Genomic DNA, 14,088 nt, shown 5'->3' with positions numbered 1-14,088 from the left:
AATTGATCTATGATCACCTGCCAAGGCATTAGTTTCATTACTCACAAGTTGACTTGCCCATGCAACAGCACTGTGACCTTAGGATACCACTGACTGTAGAGTAGATGAAAGGCTTTGAACAGCCTTTGAAACCTCATAATGGGCTTTTCTTGTTGCTGTTCATCCACATATGCATCTTATCCTAGGCTCACTGATTCCACGAACTCCAACCTCAATCTGACATGGTGGGCAACATCAAAGCTGCCTTTCACATCCATGGCTTGTAGATGTTTCAGTCTGTGGCAGATGCGACCCATGGCTTCATAATATAACTGTAGCCTCATGTTTGGAGGTACTTCTCAGCCAGTTCCCCTGAAAGGGCTTGAAATCAACTTTGGACCTGATCTGGAGGAAGAGGTCAGAGGTGATCTTGATATGACCTTGCTGTCCTGGTGTTCCAATTTCTTATTGTTCATCCATACAGAGCAGATTTCAAGTCTCAAAAGCAGTTCTATTCAGAAAATTGTAGCTTTTCATAAAGATTTTATTTAGTAGCTGTACAATTACAAATGGAAGGATTTTGCAGGCTGGAGCCAGGATTAACATTTTATCCTTTGATTCTCGTGCCTCCAAAGGACTTCATCTCATGTATATTGGGGTATTCACAGCACCCAACTCTGCCTTTTACCTGGCTGAGGGAAATTCCTTGAGACTCTTTTACTTTTTCTGCATGTGTTGCTCTTGCTGTCACTTTTACGTGTGCTCTCTCTGTTGGACAGTCTCCTTTGGTTGCTTGGTTGTTTTTTCCTCCACATGACCCAAAATCTTGTATTCCTTCTCTTATCTAGTGGTTGAGAAGCCTGATTGGGAACAGATGTTGCATAAGGGACCTTGACTTTTATTTTGAAAGAGCCTCAGAAAATCTACCAGCTATGTATGTCCTATGAGACCAAAACACTGGCATTCCACTAGATTAGACACAATGTCATAGTTTAACTTGCATTGCATATACTTGCATGACTTCTGCATAACAGCTATGTGGAATGCTACACATACATATACTAGGCATTACTGCCTTGACTGTCCTATCAAAATAGACATGTAGTTTGATGGTGTTTTATTTTACTTTAGCCCTTAGCACATGGAGGCAGGAGAACTCATTTTACAAGTTATTGCTTTAGTACTTGTTATACATGGTATATGGAACAGAATTAATGAAGAAGTACGGTAAATTACTCATTAGGTGTAGTAGTCCTCATTCTTCAAATTAAGGTGTGCTTCATGTCGTATACTTCCTGGTCTGTGCTAGTGGGCAGATCCATAAATGTCAATACCCCTCTGATAACTTGCTTCAGCCTAGACAGTAAATATCGGTAGGCTATTTTACCATGCGGGGAAGGGCACCAGGGAATCTCATCTAAGCCCACTCAGCATCCACACAGGCCGGGACTTATTTGTTGAGGGGGGAGGAGGAGGAAATTGTTGGATAGCAGCCACTAAGACCTTGGAAGCCTGCCTGACACTGCCACCCCGAATATTTAACACAGGAAACTTGTAATGCTCTTGCTGAGATCTATTTTACCTGCCCAGATCTGGGATTGAACCTGGGATTTTCATAAGAACATAAGAAATAGGAACAGGAGTAGGCCATACGGTCCCTTGAGCCTGCTCCGCCATTCAATAAGATCATGGCTGATTTTCTACCTCAACTCTGCTTTCTCGCCCGATCTCCATATCCCTTGATTCCCTTAGTGTCCAAAAATCTATCGATCTTAGTCTTGAATATGCTCAACGACTAAGCATCCAGAGCCCTCTGGAGTAGAAAATTCCAAAGATTCACAACCCTCTGAGTGAAGAAATTTCTCCTCATCTCAGTCCTAAATGGCCGATCCCTTATCCTGAGACTATGCCCCCTAGTTCTAGACTTTCCAGCCAGGGGAAATAGCCTCTCAGCATCTATCCTGTCAAACTCTCTCAGATTCTTATGTTTCAATGAGATCACCTCTCATTCTTCTAAACTCCAGAAAGTATAGGCCCATTCTACTCAATCTCTCCTCATAGGACAACCCTCTCCTCCCAGAAATCAATCTAGTGAACCTTTGTTGCACCGCCTCTAAAACAAGTGTATGCTTCCTTAGATAAGGAGACCAAAACTGCACACAGTACTCCAGGTGTGGTCTCCCAAAACCCTGTACAATTGTAGTAAGACTTCCTTATTCTTGTACTCCAACTCCCTTGCAATAAAGGCTAACATACCATTTGCCTTCCTAATTGTTTGCTGTACCTGCATGTTAACTTTCTATGTTTCGTGTGCAAGGTCACCCAAATCCATCAACACCAAAATTTAATAGTTTCTCACCATTTAAAAAATATTCTGTTTTTCTATTCTTCCTACCAAAGTGCATAACCTCACATTTCCCCACATTATACTCTATCTGCCACCTTCTTGCCCACTCACTTAACCTGTCTATACCCCCTGCAGGCTCTTTGTGTCCTCCTCACAGCCTACTTTCCCACCTAGCTTTGTATCGTTAGCAAACTTGGATACATTACACTCTGTCCTTTCATCTAAGTCATCTAAGTGAAACTAGAACTAGGGGACATAATCTTAGAATAAGGGGCTGCTCTTTCAAAACTGAGATGAGGAGAAACTTCTTCACTCAGAGGGTAGTCGGTCTGTGGAATTTGCTGCCCCAGGAAGCTGTGGAAGCTACATCATTAAATAAATTTAAAACAGAAATAGACAGTTTCCTAGAAGTAAAGGGAATTAGGGGTTACGGGGAGTGGGCGGGAAATTGGACATGAATTTAGATTTGAGATTAGGATCAGATCAGCCATGATCTTATTGAATGGCGGAGCAGGCTCGAGGGGCCGATTGGCCTACTCCTGCCCCTATTTCTTATGTTCTTATTAGCATAGATTGTTAATAGCTGAGGCCCATGCACTGATCCTTGCGGCACCCCACTAATTACAGCCTGCCAACCTGAAAATTACCCATTTATTCCTACTCTCTGTTTTCTGTCCGTTAACCAATTCTTTATCCATGCTAATGTATTACCCCCAACCCTATGAGCCCTTGTGTAACAACCTTTCATGTGGCACCTTATCGAATGCCTTTTGAAAATCCAAATACACTATATCCACTGGTTCCCCTTTATCTATCCTGTTAGTTACATCCTCAAAAATAATACATTTGTCCAATACCCTTTCATAAAACCATGTTGACTCTGCCTAATCATATTATGATTTTCTAAGTGCCCTGTTACCATGTCCTCAATAATGGATTCCAGCATTTTCCTGACGACTGATGTCAGGCCAACTGGCCTGTAGTTCCCTGTTTTTTTTTCTCTCCCTCCTTTCTTGAATCGGGGGGGTTACATTTGCTACCTTCCAATCCACTGGGATCATTCTAGAATCTAGGGAATTTTGGAAGATCAAAATCAATGCATTCACTATCTCTGCAGCCACCTCTTTTAGAATCCTAGAATGTAGGCCATCAGATCCAGGGGATTTGTCGGCTTTTAGTCCCATTAATTTCTCCAGTACTTTTTCTTTACTAATATTAATTACTTTAAGTTCCTCACTCTCATTAGACCTTTGGTTCCCCACTATTTCTGGTATGTTTTTGTGCCTTCTACTGTGAAGACAGATACAAAATGTTTTATTAACATCTCTGCCATTTCCTTTACCCCATTATAAATTCTCCTGTCTCAGCCTCTAAGGGACCCACGTTTACTTTCGCTGCTCTCTTCCTTTTTACATACTTGTAGAAGCTCTTGCACTCTTTTTATATTTCTTGCTAGTTTACTCTCGTTCTATTTTCTCCCTCTATCTATTTTTTGGTCATCCATTGCTGGTTTCTAAAACTCTCCCAATCCTCAGGCTTACTGCTCTTCTTGGCAACAGTATAAGCATCTTTTAACCTAATACTATCCTTAACTTCTTTAATTAACCACGGATGGATCACTTTTTCTGTGGAGTTTTTATTTCTCAATGGAATGTGTATTCGTTGAGAATTATGAAATATTTCTTTAAATGTTTGCCATTTTCATGGTCAGTATGTCCTAACACAACTGTAATGTGCACCTTATAATTGACTAAATGAGGTTAAGTAGGTCTTCCAGAGTTTTACTTGATTTACATTAAGGATGGAATTAAAATTTTCAGAACCTTTCCTCGTGAGATTCAATGAGTTAGGTAGAGAGTCCATGATAGTGGATTGTAAGTGGGCTGTGGAACGAGTAGGCTGGATTGGCAAAATTTCCTTTCCTCGTTCCATGTATTTTTGTATAGTTACAAAATAAAAGCCCTTGTACTAAAGAAAGCAGTTAGGACTAGATTTTCACCCATTCATAGTCAAATCTTGCCCATGGTTTCCCATTGCTCACTTGGTGACCTCATGTTAATGCTCTGGCACTGAGGATTCCTGCCACTACTAATAGTACTCTAAGGAGACGATCACAAGGCCATACCTCTGAGGGCTCTCAAACAGACCACTGACCCTTTTATTTTATCTGGCAGGATGGGGGACTTACTCCAGGGGTATGGGGGTATGTTTTCATTGTAGAATAATGTCAAGTACATCTAAAGGTGAGTAATCTCCCTTGTTACAAACTGATTGCCAATTTTGGTAAGTTGGCTTGTGGGAATTGGATTGTTTGATCATTCGTGTGCCATTTGGTAACTCCACCTTGATCACTATTTCCAGTTTTATTTTTTTGTTAATTTTTCTTCCCTCCTTTCCTGAAGGCACTGACGGTTGCTTGAGGTGCTGTTCCACAGACATTGGCAGCCCTTCAGTACTTCGTCCAATTAGCCATTTTTCATGCATCTAGACAGGGCGTAGGCAGGCCCTCTGACAGTGGAAGGAATAATAGCTGGGCCAGAGCCTAGCCCTAAATTTGCATCTTCCAGCAAGGATCGCTAAATAACAACGAGGAGCGGGAATCCTGGCTGATTTTCTGTGTTTAGTTCTAAGATCAATTGCAGTAGCTGAATTGTTGCCTCAGATGAGCTAGGTAACTCGGTACAGATAGGAATTCAAATGCTGGGCTTTCTGGTTTATTCACCTTAGTATTACGCCAGGGAGTGCTTTTCCCTACCAAGTCATTGGGAGAGCTACTACTTTGTGCTTCTGACTATGCAATAAATAATAATACTCATAGTTGGGAGAACGCATACAATGTGATTTGTGCTGCTTCTATAGAGTTGAAGCAGTGGCGAAAAATGAAAATGAGTAACGTTTTGTTCCCACTGCTGCTCTCTTAGGAGTCGGTGCGTGAGGGGTCTCCTCCTAATTGGAAGAAGAAAGAGAAACTACCTCAGGTCACACGGTCCTGGCACAACTACATGTGTAATGTAAGTAGTATTAACCCAGTTCATTGAAAGAATGTAGGAAATGAGTAGCACTTTCACTAATTGGTTTAGGCTTATTATAAAGAAGTAATGATTTTGAGTTCTGGTGTATAGTGGATATCCTGCAACATTGTTCGTTGAGTTGGAGCATATGATGTCTTACACTACAATGTACAAATCTTAATGAGTGGCACTGATTTACGGTGATTAAATCAATTGCATTTTTATTGTAGGCATGTCAGTGATTTTTTTTTGGGCTTGAATTTCTTGATTGTGTGCATATTTGCATGGAAACTGTAAATCTGTGGCCTTGATTATTCTGTGCATATTTGCATGGAATGTGTAAATCTGTGGCCTTAGTTACTGTTAGATGTCTGTTTAACTATGTAATTAATTTTATCTCATTTTTAAAGTCAAGGATACAAGAAAAGATGGTAGGAGTTAGGTTGTTGGAATTGTGTTGCAGTAATCGGAATCTTGTGGTTTGGTAATGTTGAGGGTGATCATGTGCTTTGGAAGCTGGTGTCATGGGATGTAGGAGCACTGGAGAGGGTGAGGCTTTGGAAGAACTGGAATGCAGGTTGTGGCAGCACTGTGAAGGGGTGATCATGGTGTTTGGGAGCAATGGGAAGGGGTTGTGGACCATCACTGACAAAAGAAGGATGAAGGGGGTTTTCTTGGTCGCAGGTCAACAATGGCGGGAGATCCTTGGGTGCTTGGCAGGGGGATGTCTTGCTCTGGTGGTGGACAGGAATGCGAGCTTTTCTTAATAGGTTTCCTTGGCAGTGATCTGGGGAGCCTGTTACAAATTTCGGGTCTGCCATCGATACCTTCTTGGACACAGTGGTATCAGTCATTCCCGTAAGGGGTCTGAGCATCTTTCTTTCGTGAGCATAGACTCACAATATGTGCGGAGCTGGCGTGTAACAATATCCATTGTTAATGCAAGTTTCCCTCAAGCCGCTGCTGGGGAAACCCTTTCAATACATCCTCCAATGGCTGAGATTAGGGCTTTTGGGAGTGGGATTGGGGTCTGGTTGTGGCAGCTGTTGCCTCCAGTTGGGTGGAGGAACTGCAAGCAGCACTGGGTCAGGGTACAGTTTTAGCAGAAGATGGCAGCTGTGAGAGGTGGGAGAATGGCGGGGTCAGTCAGCATTGGGCCACAAGCCCAATTTTAGCTGCACTAAGACAGGTGGAGTTATGGATAACAATGCAACCTAACTTGGAAATGAGCTGGGATATCTCAGAGATCAGTAAGCAATTGTATCACCTACTTTCAAGACCAAGCTTTGAGTGATGCAATCAGGTACGTGAGATTAATAGGTAAGTTTCATTATGTCGGTAAATGCGTGATAGGAAAGTGTTACAGGATCTAAGTGACAGGAAATGCAAGGTGATTGATAGCTCCTATCAATTTGCAGGAAGTGATTCAGGATTTCCAAGCTTCAGTACTCCAGGTGTCTGATTCGTCGTATGATGAACAGTAAGTAACAGAAATCTTAACATTTAAGTTAATTTCCTCATGACTTCACTATTATGATTATGATGTGGAGATGCCGGTGATGGACTGGAGTTGACAATTGTAAACAATTTTACAACACCAAGTTATAGTCCAACGATTTTTATTTGAAATCTACAAGCTTTTGGAGGCTTCCTCCTTCCTCGGGTAAATGTCAGGAGCTCCTTGAAGCCTACGCATTTATCTACAAGCCTCCAAAAGCTTGTAGATTTCAAATAAAAATCGTTGGACTATAACTTGGTGTTGTAAAATTGTTTACTATTATGATTAGGTTGGGCTGTTTTGTTCTATTCTGTCTGAATTGAAAGTATGGAGCTCTCCCTTTATCTCCACAGAGTGGCTGCACAGATGCCTACTGTTCATTATGAATTTCCTAATGGCTATAACTGTGATTTTGGGGCTGAGCGACTGAGAATTCCAGAAGGCTTGTTTGATCCTTCCAATGTCAAGGTACTGAACTGAAAGGGGAAGAAACTTTTGTGAAGAGCTTCATAGTGGATTTAATAATGAGCAGATGAAAACAAAAATAATTCATTTAATAGAAAAAACATTTATAGCTAGCATATATATGAGGAGAGAGAATGTGTTACATTTTTTTAAACTAGAAACTTGATGTCCAGTTATACAGAAATATATAGAAAAGGAAATTTATATATTGCCATATCGCTTCTTCCTTACATCCCAAAGTGGTTCATATCCATTAAACTATCTTTGGACTGTAGTCACTGTTATGTAGGCAAATACAGCAGCCAATTTACAAACAGCAAAATCCCACAAACAGCACGTGAGATGAATAACTCAGTTAATCATTTGGGCCGCCTTCTATTTAAATGTTCATCTGACTTTAAATTTTTTATTTTTGCCTTTGATTTTTTTTTTCCTCCTCCTCTTCTCCCCCACCCCCCAAAATTAAATATGTGCAAGGTAATTAAAAAAAAGAACTGATTGGATTTGTCGGAGTATTGGACTTTTTAAAAATTGGTTGTGGGTCAGGAGCTGGTTTTAGACTGTAGAAGCCATGAATTGTTAATTAAAACCTCTAATTCTTCCACCCCGATGGCTTAGTTGATAACTATGCTCCTAGTGTGGAACTAAATCATATACCATGTTAAATCCCTGGTGTGTACTACAATTATCTTCAGCACCCCTGGAACTAAGTAAAGGAAGAATCAACAAGATTTCTTGCTCCTAATTGCTATTGGCAACTCCTGTTGGAAAGTCTACTTGTACATTCATTGGACAGAATTTGATTCAGCTATTTTGCTTGATTCTGGTTGACTACCCTGCTGAACCTTTCAACAGGGGTAATTTTAACCTAACCTGTCTGGTGAGAAATTGACCAGATCAAATCAGCCATCCATTTTATGCCCTTTCCCCGCCCCCCCCCCCCTCCTCCTCCTCCTCCTCAACCAGCTAGGTTAAAATTACTCCCAAAATGTCTAGGTGCACACATGAAGAATGGCTACTTGGCTAATGTATTGGATGACATCTGAACTATTGGTGGAGCAAACTGCTAGTTCTTTTGTGTGCAGTCTTATGGTTTTATTTCTCTTCTGTAGGCATATTGAACTTCAAAAAACCCCCCCAAACATTTAGCATTACCATTATGCTTTTTTGGATCATGTAAAATGTACCAATGTTTGTAACTATCCAGCTGAATTATGAACAGCTGTGTTTCTTCACTTTAACACTCAGGTTTATTTCTGTACTATCAGGGTTTATCTGGAAATACAATGCTAGGTGTCAGCCACGTGGTGACCACAAGTGTTGGAATGTGTGACATTGATATTAGACCGGTGAGTGCTTGTAACCACAGTGACCATACAGCAAAGCTTGTTGCTTTATAAGGAAATTTTTTAAAAAACCTGAATGCTGAAAATCTGAAACAAACAACATGCTGGAAATACAGAAGAGTCCATCACCATCTGAAAAGAAAAAAGAACGCTCTTGGGTTTTCATCCAAACATTAACATGTCTTTCTTTCCCTTCACAGATGCTGATAGACCTGTTATGTATTTCCAGCATTTTCTGTTTTTGATACAACTTATTTATATCTAAAATCAATGCTAATTATTAGACTAATCTAATTATTGCAGATGAATTCAGGCACATAGTTTGAATAATCAAACCAATGGTCCTTAAAATTCACAATTGAACAGAGCTTTTGTTATATTTACTCAACCACAATGTAAGTGAATAGCTCTTTGAGAGCTGGCACAGGTGCTATGGACTGAGTGGTATCCTTCTATACTGTAACATTCCATGATTCTATTTGCCTTTCATGTTACATGATTAATTAAGCATTTGAAGACTACTGAATCCAATCCTTCCAAACGATCTGTATATAGCTTGTACTGTATGTTCCTGTGAAGACAAAATAACTACAACAAAATGCTTAAACAAGAAAAAAAATCTGAATTCCTTCCTCAGCCCAAAGGAAATTATGCAAAAATAAGCTTCAAGATTTCCATTTAAGATATTCTGGCTTGTTGTATTCCACATGTGACATTCATATGGCTAGACCCCCATTGAATAATATATGTAATTAATTGCCCTTATAAACCTCAATCTTTTTGTGACTGGACACCCATGGAGCATCTCTTCAAATAAGAAACACTGACTGAGTTAATGTTCTCAGGAATTTAAAACATGTTCTAAAACTCAGTACAATTAGTAATTTCAGCATGTTCTTGTATTTCTTTGAAGACACATTTATCAGTACTGCTTATAATCAGAAGCTCTCATCTTAAAAATCTTACTACAACAGTCTAATGCAGCACAGTGCATGAATCCCAGCCTCCGGTAATATTTGTATTCTAGTGTATCCCAGCTAGAAAGTTGCTACTTTTATCCAAGGTTTTTGACCATCTCTTCACTTTATCTCCTTTTGTCAGACAGCTGCTACCTAGTAGGATTGAGAGGCTGTTGATTACTAAGGGATAAATGGGTCTTTTTCTGGGTGGCAGGCAGTGATTAGTGGGGTACCGCAGGGATCAGTGCTTGGGCCCCAGCTATTCACAATATCAATGATTTGGATGAGGGAACCGAATGTAATATTTCCAAGTTTGCTGACGACACAAAACTAGGTGGGGTTGTGAGAAGGATGCAAAGAGGCTTCAAGGTGATTTAGACAAGTTGAGTGAGTGGGCAAATACATGGCAGATGCAGTATAACGTGGATAAATGTGAAGTTATCTACTTCGGAAGGAAAGGCAGAGTATTATTTAAATGGTGATAGATTGGGGAATGTTGATGGACAAAGGGACCTGGGTGTCCTTGTACACCAGTCACTGAAAGCAAACATGCAGGTGCAGCAAGCAGTTAGGAAAGCAAATGGTATGTTGGCCTTCATTGCAAGAGGATTTGAGTACAGGAGCAAGGATGTCTTACTGCAGTTTTACAGGGCCTTGGTGAGACCACACCTGGAGTATTGTGTGCAGTTTTGGTCTCCTTACCTAAGAAAGGATATACTTGCCATTGAGGGAGTGCAGCAAAGGTTCAACAGACTGATTCCTGGGATGGCAGGACTGTCATATGAGGAGAGATTGGGTTGACTCGGCCTGTATTCACTCGAGTTTAGAAGAATGAGAGTCGATCTCATTGAAACATATAAAATTCTGACAAGACTAGACAGACTGGATGCAGGGAGGATGTTTCTCCTCGCTGGGGGGTCCAGAATGAGGGGTCACAGTCTCAGGATATGGGGTAGGACATTTAGGACTGAGATGAGGAGAAATTTCTTCAGTTAGAGGGTGGTGAACCTGTGGAATTCTCTACCACAGAAGGCTGTGGAGGCCAAGTCACTGAATTTATTTAAGCAGGAGCTAGATAGATTTCTAGACACAAAAGGCATCAAGGGGTATGGGGAGAGAGCGGGAATATGATATTGAGATAGAGGATCAGCCATGATTATATTGAATGGTGGAGCTGGCTCGAAGGACCGAATGGCCTACTCCTCCTATTTTCTATTGGAAAGTACTTTTGGTGGGGGGAGGGGTGTAGTAAAAATAAGATGTATTCCTAACAAATGGATGTTATTTCTTTAAACTATAACTGCTATTTTGGATATTTTTCTCAGGGATTATATGGCAGTGTGATTGCAGCAGGTGGAAACACATTGATTCAGAGCTTTACAGACCGGTTGAACAGGGAGCTTTCCCAGAAAACTCCACCTGTGAGTATCAGTTATGTACAATCTCTCAGAAGTGAACCTATTAGATTTATGGCTAATAGATTAATAACTTTTACTAGAGTCTACAAACATGTGATTTGTTTGCTGAAGAAACCCCTAAGAGACATTCTGCACTGGTATACAAAGTAGCAGTATTTTTACAGATATTAATTTTTCTTTTAGCAGTGAGTTTTGGTACCTAATTATTAAGGCCAACAGATCTACTGTTCCCTACACTGTACATTCTTGTATTGTGCCATTCTGGGAATTGTAGGCCAGTTGTAGTTGGTCACTCGCTTTAGCTGACATAAGACCATTATTTCCCAGAAATATTTATGTTTGGTAGTGGTCTCCAATCTCCCTTTGGGCTATGAGAAGTCATCAGAGAGTTGGCGTTCAGCCTCAGCAAGGTGGAAGTCCTTCTGCGATACAATAGCGTACCCTTTGTTAGCAGGTTTGATGTTGGGATTAGAACTAAGGGAACAGAAGGATCTCATTTTCAGATTATTTCTCTGATTTTGTAATTTTATATCCATATGCATAAAATCAGATTTTGAAAACTATAAGTCAGGAACTTTTGCAAATTCAGTAGTCATCTATTTTTCACCCCCCTTTGACCCCCCCAAAAAGCAAGAACTCACTGCAGATATTGAATGAATGTTGCTACTTTGTTGTGCACTGTGGAATTCACCTAGAGTATAATTTTTCTAACATACACCACTGTTTATGGTTGATCAGAAGTTAACCAGTCAGTAAAACCTAGGCTAATCGATGATACTGTTTTCAGAGCATGCGTTTGAAGCTGATGGCCAATAACACCACAGTGGAACGCAGGTTTAGCTCCTGGATTGGTGGATCTATTCTAGCCTCTTTGGTGAGCAGTAAATTTTGTTTCTTTTTCTAATTAAAGCATTTTACATGTCATTTTAAAATTTTTGACTTTCCCTTACTTTTTGTGCATTAAGAGTTAAACTCTGCATAAATATTGAGTCTCTACTTTATATGTTATCTTGAATACTCCCCCTCTTCCATGATATTTGTTATAAGAACATAAGAAATTGGAACAGGAGTAGGCCAATCGGCCCCTCGAGCCTGCTCCGCCATTCAATAAGATCATGGCTGATCTGATCCCAACCACAAATCTAAAGAACACAAGAAGTCGGAGCAGGACCCGGCCACATAGCCCCTGGGCCCTCTCCGCCACCCACAGGGCATTGACCGATCCGAACTCAGCTTCATGTCCAATTTCCTGCCCGCTCCCCATAACCCCTAATTCCCTTTACTTCTAGGAAACTGTCTATTTCTGTTTTAAATTTATCTAATGATGTAGCTTCCACAGCTTCCTGGGGCAGCAAATTCCACAGACCTACCACCCTCTGAGTGAAGAAGTTTCTCCTCATCTCAGTTTTGAAAGAGCAGCCCCTTATTCTAAGATTATGCCCCCTAGTTCTAGTTTCACCCATCTTTGGGAACATCCTTACTGCATCCACCCGATCAAGACCCTTCACAATCTTATATGTTTCAATAAGATCGCCTCTCATTCTTCTGAACTCCAATGAGTAGAGTCCCAATCTACTCAACCTCTCCTCATATGTCCGCCCCCTCATCCCCGGGATTAACCGAGTGAACCTTCTTTGTACTGCCTCGAGAGCAAGTATGTCTTTTCTTAAGTATGGAGACCAAAACTGTATGCAGTATTCCAGGTGCGGTCTCACCAATACCTTATATAACTGCAGCAATACCTCCTTGTTTTTATATTCTATCCCCCTAGCAATAAAAGCCAACATTCCGTTGGCTTTCTTGATCACCTGCTGCACCTGCATACCAACTTTTTGATTTTCTTGCACTAGGACCCCCAGATCCCTTTGTACTGCAGTACTTTCCAGTCTCTCGCCATTAAGAAAATAACTTGCTCTCTGATTTTTCCTGCCAAAGTGCATAACCTCACATTTTCCAATATTATATTGCATCTGCCAAATCTCCGCCCACTCACCCAGCCTGTCTATATCCCCTTGCAGGTTTTTTATGTCCTCCTCACTCTCTACTTTCCCTCCCATCTTTGTATCATCTGCAAATTTTGATATGTTGCACTCGGTCCCCTCCTCCAAATCGTTAATATAGATTGTAAAGAGTTGGGGACCCAGCACCGACCCCTGTGGAACACCACTGGTTACTGGTTGCCAGTCCGAAAATGAACCATTTATCCCAACTCTCTGCTTCCTGTTCGATAACCAATCCTCCACCCATGCCAGAATATTACCCCCAATCCCGTGATTTTTTATCTTAAGTAATAATCTTTTATGTGGCACCTTGTCGAATGCCTTCTGGAAGTCTAAATACACTATGTCCACTGGTTCCCCTTTATCCACCCTATACGTTATATCCTCGAAGAACTCAAGCAAATTTGTCAGACATGACTTCCCCTTCATAAAGCCATGCTGACTTTGTCCTATTAAATTATGCTTATCTAAATGTTCCGTTACTGTCTCCTTAATAATAGACTCCAAAATTTTACCCACCACAGATGTTAAGCTAACTGGCCTATAATTTCCAGCCTTCTGCCTACTACCCTTTTTAAATAACGGTGTTACATTAGCAGTTTTCCAATCTGCCGGGACCTCTCCTGAGTCCAGGGAATTTTGGAAAACTATCACCAAAGCATCCACAATCCCTACTGCCACTTCCCTCAAGACCCTAGGATGGAAGCCATCAGGTCCAGGGGATTTATCCGCCTTGAGTCCCATTATTTTACTGAGTACCATCTCTTGAGTGATTTTAATCGTATTTAGCTCCTCCCCCCCCGAGAGTCCCCTGTTTGTCCAGTGTTGGGATATTCTTAGTGTCCTCTACTGTAAAGACTGAAACAAAATATTTGTTCAGCATTTTTGCCATCTCCATGTTTCCCGGTCTCATCCTCTAAGGGACCTATGTTTGCCTTAGCCACCCTTTTTCTTTTTATATAACTATAGAAACTCTTGCTATCTGTTTTTATATTTTTTGCTAATTTCTTTTCATAATCTAACTTCCCTTTCTTAATCAATCCTTTAGTTACTTTTTGCTGTCTT

At 40.8% G+C, this 14,088-nt stretch overlaps 1 protein-coding gene across 2 annotated transcripts in view; it reads left to right on the top strand.

Moving 5' to 3' along the window:
* The window catches only part of actl6a (actin-like 6A), a 31,637-nt gene that overhangs the window by 15,239 nt on the left and 2,310 nt on the right, over positions 1-14,088 (top strand). For both annotated transcript variants that reach the window (XM_067995308.1, XM_067995307.1), the window contains 6 exons: positions 5,248-5,337; positions 6,756-6,817; positions 7,189-7,303; positions 8,569-8,649; positions 10,931-11,026; positions 11,811-11,897. In XM_067995308.1, coding sequence (XP_067851409.1) covers positions 5,248-5,337; positions 6,756-6,817; positions 7,189-7,303; positions 8,569-8,649; positions 10,931-11,026; positions 11,811-11,897 — 531 coding nt within the window. The remainder of the gene's footprint in view (positions 1-5,247; positions 5,338-6,755; positions 6,818-7,188; positions 7,304-8,568; positions 8,650-10,930; positions 11,027-11,810; positions 11,898-14,088) is intronic.

Source organism: Heptranchias perlo, chromosome 13, assembly GCF_035084215.1.
Source record: "Heptranchias perlo isolate sHepPer1 chromosome 13, sHepPer1.hap1, whole genome shotgun sequence".
Classification (NCBI taxonomy): Eukaryota; Metazoa; Chordata; class Chondrichthyes; order Hexanchiformes; family Hexanchidae; genus Heptranchias; species Heptranchias perlo.
Note: the sequence above shows the minus strand (reverse complement) of the source record. Positions and strands in the feature narration are given on the sequence as shown.